This window comes from Daucus carota, chromosome 7 (assembly GCF_001625215.2).
Source record: "Daucus carota subsp. sativus chromosome 7, DH1 v3.0, whole genome shotgun sequence".
Taxonomy (NCBI): domain Eukaryota; kingdom Viridiplantae; phylum Streptophyta; class Magnoliopsida; order Apiales; family Apiaceae; genus Daucus; species Daucus carota.
Window position 1 is genome coordinate 14,867,680 of NC_030387.2, and position 17,174 is coordinate 14,884,853.

At 34.3% G+C, this 17,174-nt stretch overlaps 4 protein-coding genes across 4 annotated transcripts; all 4 read right to left on the reverse strand.

The window, feature by feature from the left end:
- Nucleotides 1–310: 310 nt before the first annotated feature.
- LOC108194646 (uncharacterized) lies at nucleotides 311–2,513 on the reverse strand. Its single transcript, XM_017361600.1, has 10 exons — nucleotides 2,364–2,513; nucleotides 2,000–2,279; nucleotides 1,816–1,915; nucleotides 1,641–1,738; nucleotides 1,462–1,543; nucleotides 1,269–1,377; nucleotides 1,032–1,183; nucleotides 844–955; nucleotides 559–744; nucleotides 311–466 (listed from the first exon to the last, which is right to left on the reverse strand). Exons 1-10 carry the CDS (start codon nucleotides 2,511–2,513, stop codon nucleotides 311–313), a joined length of 1,425 nt encoding a protein of 474 aa, XP_017217089.1.
- Nucleotides 2,514–3,459: 946 nt separating this feature from the next.
- On the reverse strand, nucleotides 3,460–5,761 carry LOC108194647 (uncharacterized). Its single transcript, XM_017361601.2, has 10 exons — nucleotides 5,612–5,761; nucleotides 5,243–5,522; nucleotides 5,048–5,147; nucleotides 4,849–4,928; nucleotides 4,685–4,766; nucleotides 4,469–4,577; nucleotides 4,248–4,399; nucleotides 4,044–4,170; nucleotides 3,730–3,936; nucleotides 3,460–3,639 (listed from the first exon to the last, which is right to left on the reverse strand). The coding sequence occupies exons 1-10, from the start codon at nucleotides 5,759–5,761 to the stop codon at nucleotides 3,460–3,462; spliced, it is 1,467 nt and encodes a 488-aa protein (XP_017217090.1).
- A 3,701-nt stretch (nucleotides 5,762–9,462) lies between these two features.
- On the reverse strand, nucleotides 9,463–10,164 carry LOC108194649 (uncharacterized). The gene has a single exon (XM_064081964.1). It carries the CDS (start codon nucleotides 10,162–10,164, stop codon nucleotides 9,463–9,465), a length of 702 nt encoding a protein of 233 aa, XP_063938034.1.
- A 123-nt stretch (nucleotides 10,165–10,287) lies between these two features.
- On the reverse strand, nucleotides 10,288–12,515 carry LOC108194650 (uncharacterized). The gene is made up of 3 exons (XM_017361603.2): nucleotides 12,265–12,515; nucleotides 11,156–12,171; nucleotides 10,288–11,084 (listed from the first exon to the last, which is right to left on the reverse strand). Exons 1-3 carry the CDS (start codon nucleotides 12,513–12,515, stop codon nucleotides 10,288–10,290), a joined length of 2,064 nt encoding a protein of 687 aa, XP_017217092.2.
- Nucleotides 12,516–17,174: the final 4,659 nt, after the last annotated feature.

Sequence of the window (17,174 nt, forward strand, 5' to 3'; positions counted from 1 at the left end):
TACCGGCTCCGGTGATCTTTGGCGATCAGACGTTCGTGTGGACTGCTTAGAGACGCGATCCTTAGACCGAGGGCTGCGTGGTGATTGCTTGTTTCGGACCTCCATCTTTCGCTAACGTAAAGCTTTAACAAGGTATTACTTCGTATCTCCATGATCAGCCATACTTTATAGATGGATCCTCGGGTTAGGGTTTCGGAATTTTTGATTTTACGTCGATTATCCGCTGCGTTTGTTGCCCCGAAACCCAACACATCATACTACCAAGACAAACAATTTAACATAAAAACAATTATCCGGAGGCAAAACAACTTTAAGGAAAATATTCAAATCGTTCAGGTGAAACAAATAAAACAAAATGCAATTTCAAGACAACAAACTTAAACTTATTCTTCTTCTTCCTTGTGACAACAGGAGAATTGAAGTTGAGATCTTCAAGCCCATCCAAATGTATTGAACTCGTGCTCACCTAAAAAAGTGTAGTTATAATTAAAAATCAATCAAAGGTAAATTTTTTATGTAAAAACTTTGGAAGAAAGATTGAAATGTGTTAAAACATGCCTCCTCAGAAGCAGCGCTTGGTGTACTCGTCGAAGAGCGGAAAGATCCTCCAAGCTCAAACATATCACTAACGTAAAAGAAACTACTGGGTACTTCGATGTTAAGCGGAGAGATCTTTAGTTTAGCAGAATACCATTTACCTTCAAGCGCACGTAGTAATGATGGAACTTTCTCCTGGGTTTCACCCTAAATTTGACCAGTATAGTTCAACTTTAACAATATCTAACTAATAATATGACATAACTTATGAGATTTACAAAGCATTCTAGATATTATTGTGTATACCTTCTCTAAGAGCTCATCTACAGTCTTCCCAATCAACTTCCTTATAGTACGATCGTTTAAAGAAAGCTCAATGTGTTCTTTTTCATCAAGCGCCTCAACCAATACCTGAAACCTAGATACAAAATTGTCACACATATACGGAATCAAACAACTGATGTTAAATAAAGAACATATGAATTTGAATTTACTTCTTGTCGGCAAATGGAACGTCACGGTTACAAACTATGCATTTATATTCTCCATCCACAACACTGATCTCTCTGTAGCATGAACTACACTCAGCTCTATACCAGTCCATGTTAACAATCAATATAATCTTGAGTTCACAAACAACCTCCATCTGAGAAAAAATATTTAGTTATCTACCTTAGGAGTTATAGGAGTAAGTAAAGGTGATAAACTATTGAATCAACAACTGGACGTACGTTCAAGTACTCAACGCCAAGGGTTTTAACAGACTCAATCCCATGCTCCTCAAAAGTTTCAGGAATCTGAGAAGAGAAATCACACTTTGAAAATAAAGGAGAACCTAACCTGTACAGCAAAACACTCACCTATTACATGTTTTCAAAATAAAATTGTCATATTGGAGAAACCATAAGAAGAGCAGATACTAACATTTGTCTAAGATCAGAAACAGAGTGATGGGCATAGTTCAAATAGAACGTGGTGGCAGTTACATTTGCGATGTCAACTTTCTCTACAGAAAACAACAATGTAAGATACTAAAGGGAGACACAATTCACCAAACAAAAATGGGACTAAATCTATACTCTGCCAAGATGTTATCTTCGCACTGGCTACTATGACTATGGCAGGATGCACAGATACAGTCTTCAGAGCTAGTTCAAATTCTTCAGCTAGAGAATCCCAAAATGTTACCGTTCCATAACATCTGAAAATAAACATCTGCATGCTGTTAGACATGGGTGACTTAAATTAAACAGTTGATTTGCTTAGAAGGATTTATACCTCCCATCAGTTATTTCAAATTTCATCTGAACTTGGCTGACACCATTCTTGTTCACAAATTTCCTCAAGGGGAAATCTTTTTGAATTACTCCTATGACATCTGATCATAAAAAAATTATATACACTTAACAAATGAAAATATTTGTATCTAGATAAACATAAAAAAAGGCGATATTTGGTTAACCTGTTAAATACGTGTTGTCATCGGCAATATCTGTGAGGTCGCCAAGATCAGAAAAATCAAACATATCATGCGCTATCATCACACCATCTTCCGCAATCGCTTCAACCTCTGTGAAATTCGTGAAGTAGATTTGTTTTTCACAGCACACACACCTGAACTTGTCATCAGGTTTATAATCTTTGATAGTGAAGTTGGATAACGCATAAATATTACCAACCACGATTTTCCGTTCATAATTCTGAGCTATTAAAGCAGGCACAAAACCGGGTAACCTACAATTCTGTAGAATTTTCATATTCAGTATTTTGTGGATTTCAACTGAAAAATAAAAGTTAAAACGTCAAACTATATATTAAAACATTACCTGAGTGTCTAACAACAACAGGTTGAAGCCTTTAAACTCCTTGCCAGTGTTTGACACTCCACGCCATTTACGTAGTACGCGAACTTTTACAGCCCATTCGTAGCTGCCAGAAGACACTTCTTGCAGAGAAGTGAAAGCAATTTCGTTCATGTTGGAACCTTACCCCAGTCCGTGCTAATAATGGTTTGGCAAGAAGTATCGAAATGCAGTTTTTAAACGTCGAAAAACTATGACTTTGCTGTCTGTTGTTATAGGCACGCTATAAAATAATTAAGTTGGATGATATTTGTGGGAACTTTTTCCATGAATTAGCTAAGGAGGTAAAATTTAATTCTATAAATTAATAATTTACACGCATCCTAACAACAATTCTATACGCACATTTAATACATCTGCGCTTTTAGTCTACTTTTAGGACTACATGACTATACAATTAAAGCCAAAACATAAAAAGTTTGGTCGGTCGATAACTGGCCAGAATTATAAGGTTTAATTGTATAGTCTAACTGTTAAAAATTGGATCGGTCGGTACTTGCGCCAAATTATGAGTTCTTTATATAATCAATTATCCTTTTTAACTAAAACTATTATCTTTTTTATATTTAAAAAAATTCAGAAATTTAAAAATAACTAACTATTAGACCTAAATACATGCTTTCCTATATAACTAATTATTATCATTAAGTAAAACAAAATATTTATTTTATATTTCATACTAAAGATTGATTAGACATTTAATTAGTTCATCGACCCACGGAATAAGGAATAGTTGATGATTAATCGTTATAAATCACCAAGTCTCAGAAGCAAGCGGGTGACATATTTATAAAATTAGCATATTATTATATAATTAATAAAGAACAGATTAATTTTTACCAAAAAAATATATTAGATTATTTTTAAATAGTGTAATGGTCCTGTGACCGTTAGAGTCACGATAGGGCTAAACAGACTGAAAAAGGAAAACAATAAATTCAGTGGTAAACATTACAAAAAAACCCTAAACCACAAACAACACAAACACATGTGCTGCATGAAAACAACTCAAAAGTTGGAAACTAAACAAAGACATTTCGGAACTGAGCTTAACACAAATTCACTTCTTGCTCTTCTTCGTCTTAACACCTGGTATCAACTGAAGAAGTACAAAGTCATCATCATCTTTTAAAACAGGCGCAGTTTCTGAAACAACGTCCTTTCTCAACTTGTCTTTGCCTGATGATTTAGGAGAACAAACAACAACTTCTGATGGAGGCACCGAGCCAACCTCTGTTCCCTGTTTAGCAAAATAACATAATATACTTATTGTAAATGTATATACAAAATTAAATTTGTACCCAAGACTGCAGATTAAAAGATTGCTCACACTTAAACCACAGCTTTCATCAATCTCTGTAGAATTTTCTTGGCATTCTATTTGCTCAGCAAACGAACCAGAAGAACTCACAATTTCAACACTTTCGTAAATCTCAGATTTTTTTAAAACATTCTCCATGGATATCTTCAGAGTTATGGTATAGGATTTACCAACCAAATCTTTGAAAACATTAGGCAATTTACTGTCATTAGATCCCTGAAATTATTAATTTCACAGGAAAACGGGATTTTAACACCATGCAGCAAATGAATATTGAATTAACACCATGCAGCAAATGAATATTTTAAATATGCATTACAAACCTTTACCTTGCTGTGATCTAGATCAACTTCAAAAACAGTTTTCTGAACAATCTGTCGCACTTCAGAGTCACCCAACACAATAAATATCACTCCACTAACGTCAGAACATATGGTGCTGATACGGAATCTAGTACAACAATACACCATTATACCAGCTCATTGTATAGAAATTTATACTTGAAGTTTTAAATTTAAAAAATATACCGACGATCAGGGAATGGAATGTAACAGTTGTATTTGGTACATTTGAATCTCCCATCAACAGCAACTAATTCTTCAGAACACTTGGGACAGCAATGATAGAACCATTGCATGTCCTCAACCTTCTCAATTTTGACAGAACAATACACGCGTTTCTGAAATTGAAAAATCAGTAACATATATTGTATATAAATAATACATCCTATTCATTTATCGACAATAACCTGATTAAACTCTTCTTTCAACTCCTTGATAGATGCAATAGACATAACTACTTCCTCAGGTCTATCCTCCAGTAACACAAGATTCTTGCCAAATGAGGGGTCTGCCGCACTAAACAATTAAAAAACTGTTGAATTAACAACCCTATGGTAAAAGTAATCCATTGTCATAGTCTTATATTTAAAGAACAACATTTACAATCTCAGATCGAAAGTTACCGAATCCTCATGATGCGGACAATATGATGGTTCACATTCACAAATAACCGCGTAGCGGGATAGTTGTTGATAGTCAATTCACCTAGAACAAACGTAATTTCAAATTTTATTAAACACTGAGAAAAACAATTTAGGCACATTGTAAAATAGAAAAAAACAGGTACCTTGATAGTGCCCTATTTTGGCACAACCTATGATAATAACTACAGGTTCATCGCAATCCTTATCCAATGCTTTGTCACATCTAACAACAAAGTCATCATAAAAAGTGACTTTCTGAGTAGACCTGATGTAAACATTGATTCATCTACCACCGCAAAAAAAAATTACATAACATTTTGTGTTTAAAAATATTGAAATTACCTCCCATCACATATACTAAATTTCAGCAAAATCTTTTCTTCTTGAGTGTCAGAAACATACTTCCGAATAGGTTCACGATTCATCAGAATCCCAACAACATCTATTAAAATAAAGATTGAACACTCATATTTTGAAAAATAACGTAAATCAAACAGAAAATTATAACTACAATGAAGAGGTTTACAAATTATTTACCAAATAAAAACCGCTTCTCATCAGTAGTTTGGTCAAGATAAAGAAGATCAAATATGTCAAAACTAAAATCTGGTATACGTGGGATGGACGTTGTTATCTTATGCATAATAGTGTAGTCAGAGAAGTATATGTGATGGTCTGTCCTCACGCAACGATGACCCTCATAACCAGTGTAAGATTGAACTGAGAAGTTAGAGATTGTATACATTTGACCTTCTTCCAGACTAGGTTCAAAAGGGCCAGAAATACGAGCATTAATAAAAGCATGAATCCGTGTGTTCTACAATACCAGAACAACAATGACTAAGTAACAACGTAATTAGACAATATAAGATGGTTAACATAAAATTTGAGTAAGGTTGTAGTTACGCTGTCATCGATAAATAACATATTAATCCCACGAAATTCATTAGTTTCCCTAGTTATCCCTTTCCAAATAGCCTGAGCACGAACTCGAATAACCCACTTTATCTTAGAAGAATTCAACTTGTTCAAAGGAGTCGTTGAAATAAAAGCCATCCTGAAATGTTAGGTACAAAAATTTACAAAACACGTTGCTTATTGTTGATAGAAGTAGTAGTTTGGGTGTATCAGTGCTGGGAATGAAGAAGTAATTAATACCTGGGAGTTAATGTGCTTGCCAGAAATTACAGGATGAGAGGTAATGAGAACTAAATGCAGCAGCAGGCGGATGTAATAAGAAAAGCGAAAGGGAGAAGATAATTGCTTTGTGTGAGAAACTGTCGTTTACATGCTGCACCGCATCAAGAAATAAACACGTATAAAATTAGTTATTTCATCAGATATTTTGTAATTATATTTTATATATGCAAACAAAATTATATCCAACCTATCGGAAATAATGTTTTTTGCCATAAAATTCCTTTACAACAAACTAAACTGTCTGAAATGCATGCAACACGTATAGATAAAAAATGGATTAAAATATTACACATTATCACTTTATAAGCGATATCATAAAATACAGCACTTCTTAGAAGCATGTTTTACATCAATATAGAACCAATAAATTATGTATAAAAAAAATTATAAAGTTATTTATGTCATAAAGCTATTTCAAGTTGTTTGCAAAAAAAAAACAATTTTGAATTTATTTTTGTCAAAATTATGATCCAAATTTCTAACTAACTCCAACAACAGTGATCATTGTTATGTGATTAGCTATGGACAAAATTTTGATTAAGTGCTATTCATTTCATGTATGCAATGTACAGTTTTTTAACTTGAAACAAATTAGCTTTCCTATAATTCAAAGTTTTTACTCATATATTATTCTTATTAATTATTAACTATAAACTATTATTAATTACATATGTTTATATTCAAAATATGTGATAAATAATCTTTGTCTTATAATAAGTACCATAAAGAATATATTGGAACCATTTTGTATTACATGTCCTTCTTTAAAAAATAATATATCAATATTTTGTACTTGTATTCAGATTTAAAATTTAAACATATTATACCTTTTTCCAGTAATATTGTCAATAGTTATCATTCAAATTTATTTATTAACGTGTGCATCAAATGTGAAATCAAAAAGATGTCTTCTAAACAATAACCATAAATGAACTTTACCATACACAGCGATCTCGGTGTGAAATATGTTACATAATTAAGACACATAATATTGCCGCGACCCACACCTGCAATAATAAAACTATTTTTATTTAATCATAATCAAAATCCAAAGTGCAGCCAATTCCTATTCCAATAGCAAATGCGAGTGATATTTTTTATATCAAACAAAAATTACATCCAAACTATGATATACCTCGGAAATAATATGTTTTCCCATAAAATTCTTTAACAACATACAAAACTGTCTGAAATACATGCAACACGTATCAATATAAAAAGGATTAAAATATTACACATTACCACTTTAAAAGCGATATGATGAAATACATCACTTGTTAGAAGCATGCTTTACATCAATATAGAACAAAAATATTATCTACAAAAAAAATTGTTAAGTTAATTATGTTATAAAGCTATCTCAAGCCGTTTGCGGAAGAAAAATACAATTTCGAATCAGCAATTTGTCAAAATTATAATCCAAATTACTAACTAACTCCAACAACAATGATCATTATTATGTGAATAGCTATGGACAATATTTTGATTACGTGCTCTTCATTTTATGCATGCAATGTACAGTTTTTTAATTTCAAACAAATTTGATTTCTTATAATTCTAAGTTTTTACTCAAATAATATTTTTATTAATCATTAACTATAATCTATTTTTAAATAAATATTAAACATCACAAATTAATTTAAATCTAACCAATGAAAGATATATCAATAATAATATTTGGTTATCTAAATTACGAACAATAAACATTGTTGCTCTATACATAGATCAGTAATAAATTTCAACAACACATATAATCACGAGTGGAGTAAAATTTAGAATAAATTGTTTAAAATTTGGATTTTTCAATCACTACTATATTTGCTCTTACCAAACAAACATGATAGATTCATAATTGTAGGAAATGGCTACCAAAAGCTACCCTTATAATTAACACTTACATTTTTTATTTCTTTCTAACGCTCACATTTATATTTTAATTGGACAAATGAATAAACTTTGGTTATAAAATATAAATCCCTATTCCATATTTTAGAATATTTGAAAATTACATTCAAAAAAAATTTAGAATTACATTCAAGTCGCACTTTTAGTGTGAATTTTCATGAAAATAATATAAAAGGAGGAAGTGTGCCGTTTAGGTGACCTTAAAATAATTGCTTATTGCTTAAAGTAAAAAAGTGAAGTAGAAGTTAGAACCAACTTAAGACTTATAATTGTGAAAAGTGTTTGGGAAATAAGTAGAAATCGTGAGACAAAAGCTAGTAATCGTAGCCTTTTTTAAGTACTTCTTGTTTTCTTACAGAAACGGTACCAAAAATTGTTATTAACTTATAATTCAGAAGGAGGACTTATAAGCCCGTGCTAAACACCCACTATATAAAACCACGGAGGAAATCACTTTTTATTGGTGCATGCTGGAGAACGTACCTCTTAAAAACATGCACCATCAGACATTTATTGGGCTGTTAATTCATGGTTGACTTCCATTACAATTACAGGGGCTGAATCAGAGAAAATGATACGAACTAAATTACAATATCTACATACAGCAGACAGTTCCTGCAACACTTTCCACACGTATCACAAATGACAAACCACACTTGAGCACATTAGTACCTTTACTGAGCATTACGTAGTGAGCATTAAGTAAAAACACTCGTTTCTATCTATGTATGGAAGGAGACTTATTTCCAAAACTATCTGTATAACCTACTGATGTATACACACTGGGAAGCGTGGCTTCTAAAAAAATAGGGGCCAACTTAAAAACCATAAATGAACTACTAAAGAAGCACTTAATGAACTACAGTAATACGTAATAGTACAAACTGAAGATTTAAAGCTATGTATAAACTGATAAATAAAATACAGAGAACACAACAGCATCAGATTTACTGGCACTTCTTCCAAAAGCATCATGACATACCGTCCTTCTCTACTCATCAAAGGCATTGATGTACACAAACTTGACAGGCATCTTCATTGACTTATGCCACAACGTTATAGTAACTAAATCTAATCACAAAAGACATACACGCTGCATTAAATGAATATGAACACGTCGTTTACTTCTCTTAAAGCGTTCAATTACACCCATTTATCTCGAACATAACATGACCATACATTTAATTACTCAACCCTTTACATTTCACACATTTGTATAAAAGATTGTTAAAATTGTGACATTAGTAATGTAGCAAATACAGTAAATTGTAGGGAAATTTTTCAAAACCTCTTTAAACACAACAATAGCAGTTTAACCGGTACTTGCTCCAAATTCATTATCAATAACAATTCTAAGACCAAGTGGACTGTAACTCAACTAACAGCCACGTAAAGCTGCCATTTGTGAAGACGCACTCAGACAGGAAAAAACCAACAGCCTTCAAGGACTGGGTTTCAACTTTGTACACGCTCATCTCAATATATGAACATGTCGTTCAATTCTAATAAAGCGTTCAATTACACTCATCTATCTCAAACAAAACACGCCTATACTGAAATTATTCAACATATTATACATTATACCAAAAACAACATTCAAATTATAAGATGATATGATTATGTAACACAAGACACTAAGCTGAAGGCAAATTCTAGAAAACCTCTTTAAATACAACGTTATCAGTTACAGAGGTACTTCCTCCCTCAGTATCATCAATAAAGATCCTAAGACCAGCTGGACTGGTAACTCGACTAACAGCCACGTAAAGCTGCCAATGAGTGAAAACAGGCTCGGGCAAATACAAACCAACAGACTCCAAAGACTGGCCTTGAGCTTTGTTAATGGTTATGACATAACACACTTGTAAAGGCATCTGTTTACGAATTAGCTTGAAAGGAAGCTTAGAATCGGTTGGACAACAGTTAATTCGAGGAATGTAGTGCCTTGTACCAACGTAAGAACCAGATATGACCTTGCATTCTACACAATGTTTCAGACATTTGGTAATAATCATGCGAGTCCCGTTACATAGACCAATGGTCTGATTCAGATTACGCATGAGCATTACAATCACACCCTCTTTAAATTTCAACTCATGAAGTGGTAAACCAGGAGTATGAAGCGAGTTAAGGTACTCAGCAGGGAAACTTAAACTTAAATCACTATCAGTGCCAGCAAACTCTTCAGCAGAATCTACACTGAAATATGAATATAACTTACCGGGGAGCTTATCAACAATAAGAGCATTCATATACGTGACTGTCTTATTCAACGGAGTTAAAATTGCACGTTCACGGAGGTACCCAGCATCTTTGAATTTAGATTCAAATTGCGGATATATAGCTGAAAACATCTTCTCTAAAGAATTTGATCCATTAAAATCACATAGATCAGATGGAAGAACGACCTCATATTCATTTTTAGGGTTTGATACTCCACCAGGTGATTTGTAACAGCCGTCACCAACTGCAAGAACCTACTCAGCAAACGCTTTCATTGTCTCCTTCTCTTCATCCGATATAGGACGGTTCAATCGCATGTTTTGATCTAGTGTAAAAACAGTACATATAGACCAAATCCTAGACCGAGTTATAGAAGCAGAAACAATATCTGCACGAGAACCCAATGAGATGACGAGTAATATTTGACGGAAATCACCACCTAGAATAAGAGTGATACCACCAAACGGCAAGTGAAAATTCTTTGGATCTACAGATTTCATAATGTCACGTAAAGTGCGGTCCACACATTCAAAAGCATAACGATGCTGCATGGGAGCTTCATCCCATATTATCAGCTTCGTCTCCTTGATCAACTCAACAAGATCTGAATTGTGTGAAATGTTGCAAATAGAGTAGTCGTCAAGTAATATTGGAATTTTAAAACGGGAATGAGCAGTTCTACCACCAGGAAGCAAGGTGGCAGCTATTCCCGAAGAAGCAACAGGAAAAACAATCTGGCCTTCAGATCTCAACCTGGAAATCAACGTTCTCCATAAATAAGTCTTCCCACACCCCCCACTACCATAAACAAAAAAAGTTTTCCCTTCATTATTTTTAATGGACTCCATAACAGCAGTGTAAATTGATATTTGTTGTTCGTTGCATGAAGCCAGAAGTCCTTCGTATTCTGCATTCATAACATTACGATCATAACTCCTCTCATCCAATACCAGATTATCTGAAGATGAATTTATAAAGTGCGATGGAGGCTGAGGCAATGTTGGATAATCCCGTAGTGATTTGCCGATAGACTTCAAAATCTTGTTTACCTCTGCAACATATATCATTACATTACATCACCGAACAGGAAATTGTACAAATAATATAAAAAATATGCATTACCAGCAAGGGCATAATTTATAATATCGTCCTCCAATAATATGAGATTATGATTCCCAGAAAGCTTGCGCTGATTGAATACGATATCATCAGTCATATGTTGTAAATTCAATTCCCACAGCTGCTTCACGTCAGATACTTGACAGTTCACAATAACATGAACAAACAATTCCCGTATCTGGGGAGCAAACCCAGACTTTGAAGCCTCCTTCAACACCTCATGCCACTCATCATCATCATTAAGAAAGCCACGGTGTTTGCATGCCTCCTGAAATGTTGAATAAAGAACACCATCAACCATCCTCAAGCATTCAAAAGATTTAGGTCCAGGAACACGAGACAACAATAGTCGTAGGTACCATATCTCACCAGAACCATGGTGAGTATACGTGAGACGACCTATTTGTTGTCTTTTCTTACGCACAGACCATATATGATCTGAATCGTTCCACACATAGTGCATAGGAATCTGGTCATATGTATACTGGTTAGCAGTGCAATCAGTAGAGTAAAGTAAAAAAAAAGCCTCCAACTTAGAAAGCCTATATTTCTCCCTCCCAGCAACATTTTTTAAAGATTCTGAAGGTTTAAAAACACAATTTTTTTGACCTGGTAGATGGTATGGTAGATGCTCAACTGATATTGAACGATGATGTATGTCAAAACCAAAAGTCCTATATGATGCCTCAGCACCACAAATATAGCGACCATCAAAAAAAGCTTGAATTTCATCAACAGCTTCAGAATCAGAACCGGTCAACAATTTCTTACGACCAGTAATCTCAACAGTTGCATTGTCAGGGCCTTTCAAGCAGTACTTGAATAAGTATTTAACACTGCGAGCATGACAACATATCTCTATGTTGATGTGGCACTGGTATTTAACCAATAAGGATCGATTGTAAGGAACAACCCATTGGTTGTCTAAAGTGGCTTTGCGCACATTTACTGTTATCCCAGTGTTGCGCCTCTGATAAATAGGAAATCCAGATTCATCAAAATTTGTCTGGGAACAATACCTAAAATCATTTAGAAATAAAATCAATAATGTGATGTACTGCAATTACAAAAAATCCTAGCTATTTAAATCAAATATAAAGAGACATACATACTTCTTAGGAAAACGGCGAGAACACTTGTAGTTCCTCATACAGGGAGATTTTGGAAAATCATGACCACATGGACCATGAATCATAAATTCCCTAACAGCAGCGTAGCCCTCTGGATCAGTCAGGGGATCAGGCAGCTCAGCACTGACATATTTGTCAACATCAGATTTAAGATTGATTTTGGATGCAGCATCAAGCCAGATCAACATATGCACGTGTGGAAGCCCACACTTTTGAAATTCAACTACGTACATCACTATTATTCAAATGAAACCAATTTTTTTTAGCATAACAAACAATCCAACTGTTGTTAACAACAAATTAATAATAATAAATTGCTATCCACCTGATGTACACTCGCCAAATATTTTGTTCTTCTTTATATCATCTAAGAGCTGAGATAGTTTCAACTTGAACACACGAGCAACTATATCAGGATTATCAACTGGAGTCCCAAAAGGTATCAGTTTCATCATTTCAAGAATTTCAGGCCACATGGGATTTGTTGTCATGGTCAGAAATATATCTGGATGACCAATATGGCGACAAACAGCAAGGGCATCCTGAAAGTTTTGTTGCATGTATCTTGTCGAACCAACATAACCAGCAGGAAGTATAAAACTCTTACCAATCTTTGATGCATCACTATCACCAGCCCTTATAGAATCACAAATGTGACTATAAAGGTCATTGCGCAGAGTTGTCTGATGAGTCCTAAACCACCAGAGACGTGCTTGCTCAACAATAGAGAATGAATCAACAATATACTGCTGAAACAAACGACCACCTAGTCGAGGAGTCATGCCTGCACAAAAAAATTCAGTTAGGTATCAATTCACAGATGTCATAAAACATATCCTGATGCAATGTTTCACTAAAGACTGTGGATGTTATATATAACGAACTATAATATTGCACGACCAATAACGTTCACGACATCAGAGTAAGCAATAAATCAATTTTACCCATCTTAACATCTTTCCTCATAGCATGAACAAACATCAACTGTAAAAATAAAATCAAAAATATAATGGGCGTGGTTCATTTCCAATATAACAAATTCATACCTTCATTGAGACGGACTTGTAGACGATAACGGTAGTAATCCATAAGAGTTAATTTATGCCGCTTCCAGACCTAGAACCAGGTATATTCTCATAGCACAGATCCTTATGAAAACCATCTTCTCCAGCAGGAAAAAGTATAGGATACTGCAGGGACATTAGTTTGGGGTGAATATTAGTAATGCGCCCAAGACCAGATATTTTATGATCAACTACAAAATCGCGATTCTCCTCTGTTTCTTCTTCATTACCAACCATTATTCCAGCCAGTTCATTCGAGGGACCAATGTTGTTCTCACGACCACTTGCAGAACAACAAAGCTTTAGGAAAATATGCAGGTCTACAATTTCCGTATCATCGTACCGCTCGCGAGCCGTACGAAACTCCTTCACCAAACAATTAGTCTCATCCCACATAGCAACCAATCCAGCTACAATTTCCTCTGAAATCTTGCTGGATTCACCAACATCGATCCAACGCATGCGGTTCGAGACTTCATTAATAGTATCATAAATGTATAGTTGACAGAATTTAGGAGGCTTCCCATCTTGAGGTACCAAGGAACCGAAAGGTGGTGGTTCTGGCCATTCAATCGATAAACATACGGAGATCGTCCGTTATTAATCGAATTGTCAACATAACCACCAGTTGACGTGAAAGCAAACATGCTATTGTAAACCCTAGAACATTGCTGGAAGATAGGTCCTTTCTTGGGATCATTGTACAGCTGCCACAAGTAGGATGGTGTTTTGGGACATGGTTCGAGTTTTATCTTACCATCACCACAACATAAATTGAATTTTGGAATCCCATGGATTGAGTTCTTGTTGACACGCTCCTCCTTCCACATTACAGCATGACATTTCTGACATCAAGCTGTTGGAGGACCCAGGGACGCATAAGACTTCGGAACTGAAAATTATTAAGTTCAATTAAGCGCCAGACTCGAGGATGTTAATTAAGTAAGAACAATGTCTAACTCAAATACAAACCTTGTGCAAAGTTCTTATCGTAACGGGATTTGAGATCTTGACAATGTTGAGAATATTCGTCATCAGATTCTAAATACCAAATGAAAAAATGTATAGATAACAATACAACAGTTGTGTCAATAATGTTGCATAATCAATGAATGAAATAACTGCTTAATATTAAAAACATACCATCATCACTAAAAAAAATTCATCATTATAATCATGACCTAGTATTGTCGAATTCTCTGCAAAAAAGTAATCACATAAACAGGAGGATACATTTTACAGGACTAAGCGAAGCAGTCACATACACAAAAAACTAACCAATGTCTTCATATCCAACAACATTATGAGGTGGCAGCTCAGAAATAGCAGGACCAAAATTCAGCTTCTTCTTGATTTCATCAACAACAAGAGTCCTTTTCCGTTTCAGGGTTTTCAACCTAACCCTATCTGCACAACATAATTTTTATCATCAATCATACACCAAGTTAAAAGCAGTAGAGAAAAAAAATACAAATCTACACTAATTTCTGAACCTGTTCTGAGCCCAGACAATACGTCACTAAGAGGAACATCATCATCAAAATCAACCACATTTTCAAGGTTAATAGTAAAAGGGCGCAAAGCACGACGATCCTTGTTACAACGACGTACTGTTTGACAGGTGAAAATGGAAATTAGGTCACAAGAACATAACACAAAAACATATATAACGTAACAAATAAAACGGTGGACATATCAGCTTCATTCACCTTTCGAGCGAAACTGACCATTCTCATCAGTGACGACATTAGGTGCCTGCAAAGTAGCTTTAAGCCGAGAACCACCCAAGTACTCCTAAACACACATGGACGAAAAGTTAAAATATGCGAGGTACATGCCACAAAACAACAAAGTGAAGGAGAATAACCGATGAAGACCTGTTCTCTTGACAAACACGAATAGTTTGATATATCAGAAAGAGGAATCCTAGGAGGTCTACTGACATCGGTACAGTGACCACAACCACCAGCAAGACCAGTGCGGTCAACTTTTAAAACAGGAACAACTGCACAGACATGTTTGTTTAGAACTCAGATTTGATACTGCAAGCTTATAAAACTGAAGATGTAGTTTACACAAAAAAAAATTAGCAAGATCTGATAAAAAAGAGTTTAAACACCTTTACTTGATGATCCATTAAATGATCTATCGGACGGCAACACAGAAGAAAGAGAGGAGAATTTTTCCCGGCTGCGATCAAGCAAATAACGATCCACACTAAAAGATTTCTTTGGCTGTGGAGTCAGCAGAGAAAAAAAATAGGAGGCATGGACATAATCAGTTCATAGAATACATGTGGATTACATATGAAGAATCTGTGTAAGAAAAAAACCTGATCCATTCAATCAGAAGCCATCCAATGAAGAGATTTGGTGTGGATAAATGGAGAGTTCCTGCAGATGAAAGAGGGAGAAAAAGTTTTGGGGGGAAACTGATATCTTCAGTGATAAGCTTGGAGTACAGATATTTGAAAAACAAAAAGCAGGCGCCAGCACACAATGTGACCGGCTGAACAGGTTAAAGAAAAGGTGAAAAAACTGGAAAAGGTGGCAGTGGCACATAACTGTAATTCAGAGGCTGAAGAAGGGCAGTGCATGTAAAAAGCCAGCGTTTTTGGATGCAGAACATATCTATTTATAGATACGTTCATAAAATTTGAAAATATAAAAGTGTTTTCAAAAAATTTGATTGGTGCCCCTTGATTAAAAACATACAGTACTACTAGATTCGCCAGGTAGGTCAGGTCAAATTCAATGGCGTATGTTTCAACCAGAAGAGGTGTATAAAATTAGTTTCACACAAATTAAATGGAGTAGGTTTTTATAATTTGAATAGGACAAGGAAGTCACACTTCCCACGTTACCTGCAAAGAACATATTGGGTATGTTGATAGAATCCTGATGCTTTGAGACTTGGTTTGATACCCGGATGGCAACAAGCTCGATCGGTTCGAATTTTGCAACATCCAAATATGATCTTTTATGTTTTCGTTCGGGTTCAATCTTTAATAAAATCATTATGATTATGTATGGACTAATTAAATCTTATATATGGTATCTCGAAGATAAATCTAATACAAACTCTTAGTTTACCAGAATTCATCCGAATAGAGGTGATATTATGTATAAAATACCATTCACACTATTTTCAATCGGAATATAAGTGCATTTTTGTTTATATCTGGGAATTAACTTCTTATGATAAGTAATGGTCTCCTGGTAATTAAAATCTCCCGGATGTAAAAAAAATTATTTGGTTGTTATATAGGAATTAAAATCATAAGAATTTCTAATGGTGAAAGGTGGGGTAGGTTAGTAACTTTCTACAGATCATGGGTATTCATACACATATGAAAGTTGCTTTTCCTTTACTTTCGTTAACCAAACAACTTCACCGATAACTATTTTCTAGGAAGTTGAAATTCCCATATATTGAAGAGGTAACCAAACAAGCACTAAGTATTATACCATCAATTACGAGCAGAACAAAATTATTATGGATGTTTAAACAACTTTTTAATAATTTAATCTCCACGATTTTAGTTTAAAAAAATAAAAAATCTCCACGATTTATTATTATTTTCGCTCAGCTAATGAATGTGTATTTTCAACCGCATTAAGTTTTGTTTTTGTTTTTTAAATTCCAAAATAGGAACTCATACAAGTTATATGTAAACAAGCCGTTCGAGATGATATTAAAATTCGTAAAATTGATGTATTTTTGTATATTTCTAATAAGTATGATACAGAGTATATATAGGTTAAATATTTAAAAAAATATTCATGAAAAATCATTTTTTATATAATTATATTGATCGCACTGAATCTC

Coding starts and splice junctions, on each gene's coding strand:
- LOC108194650 (XM_017361603.2), bottom strand. CDS start 12,515: ATGTACGTAGTTGAATTTCAAAAGTGTGGGCTTCCACACGTGCATATG. Junction 12,172..12,264: donor TCTCGCCGTTTTCCTAAGAA/GTATGTATGTCT, acceptor AAATGATTTTAG/GTATTGTTCCCAGACAAATT. Junction 11,085..11,155: donor TATAAATTATGCCCTTGCTG/GTAATGCATATT, acceptor TATATGTTGCAG/AGGTAAACAAGATTTTGAAG.
- LOC108194646 (XM_017361600.1), bottom strand. CDS start 2,513: ATGAACGAAATTGCTTTCACTTCTCTGCAAGAAGTGTCTTCTGGCAGC. Junction 1,916..1,999: donor TGACAACACGTATTTAACAG/GTTAACCAAATA, acceptor TTTTATGATCAG/ATGTCATAGGAGTAATTCAA. Junction 745..843: donor TAGATGAGCTCTTAGAGAAG/GTATACACAATA, acceptor GGTCAAATTTAG/GGTGAAACCCAGGAGAAAGT.
- LOC108194647 (XM_017361601.2), bottom strand. CDS start 5,761: ATGGCTTTTATTTCAACGACTCCTTTGAACAAGTTGAATTCTTCTAAG. Junction 5,148..5,242: donor TGAGAAGCGGTTTTTATTTG/GTAAATAATTTG, acceptor TTATTTTAATAG/ATGTTGTTGGGATTCTGATG. Junction 3,937..4,043: donor TAGATCACAGCAAGGTAAAG/GTTTGTAATGCA, acceptor TAATAATTTCAG/GGATCTAATGACAGTAAATT.
- LOC108194649 (XM_064081964.1), bottom strand. CDS start 10,164: ATGTTTTCAGCTATATATCCGCAATTTGAATCTAAATTCAAAGATGCT.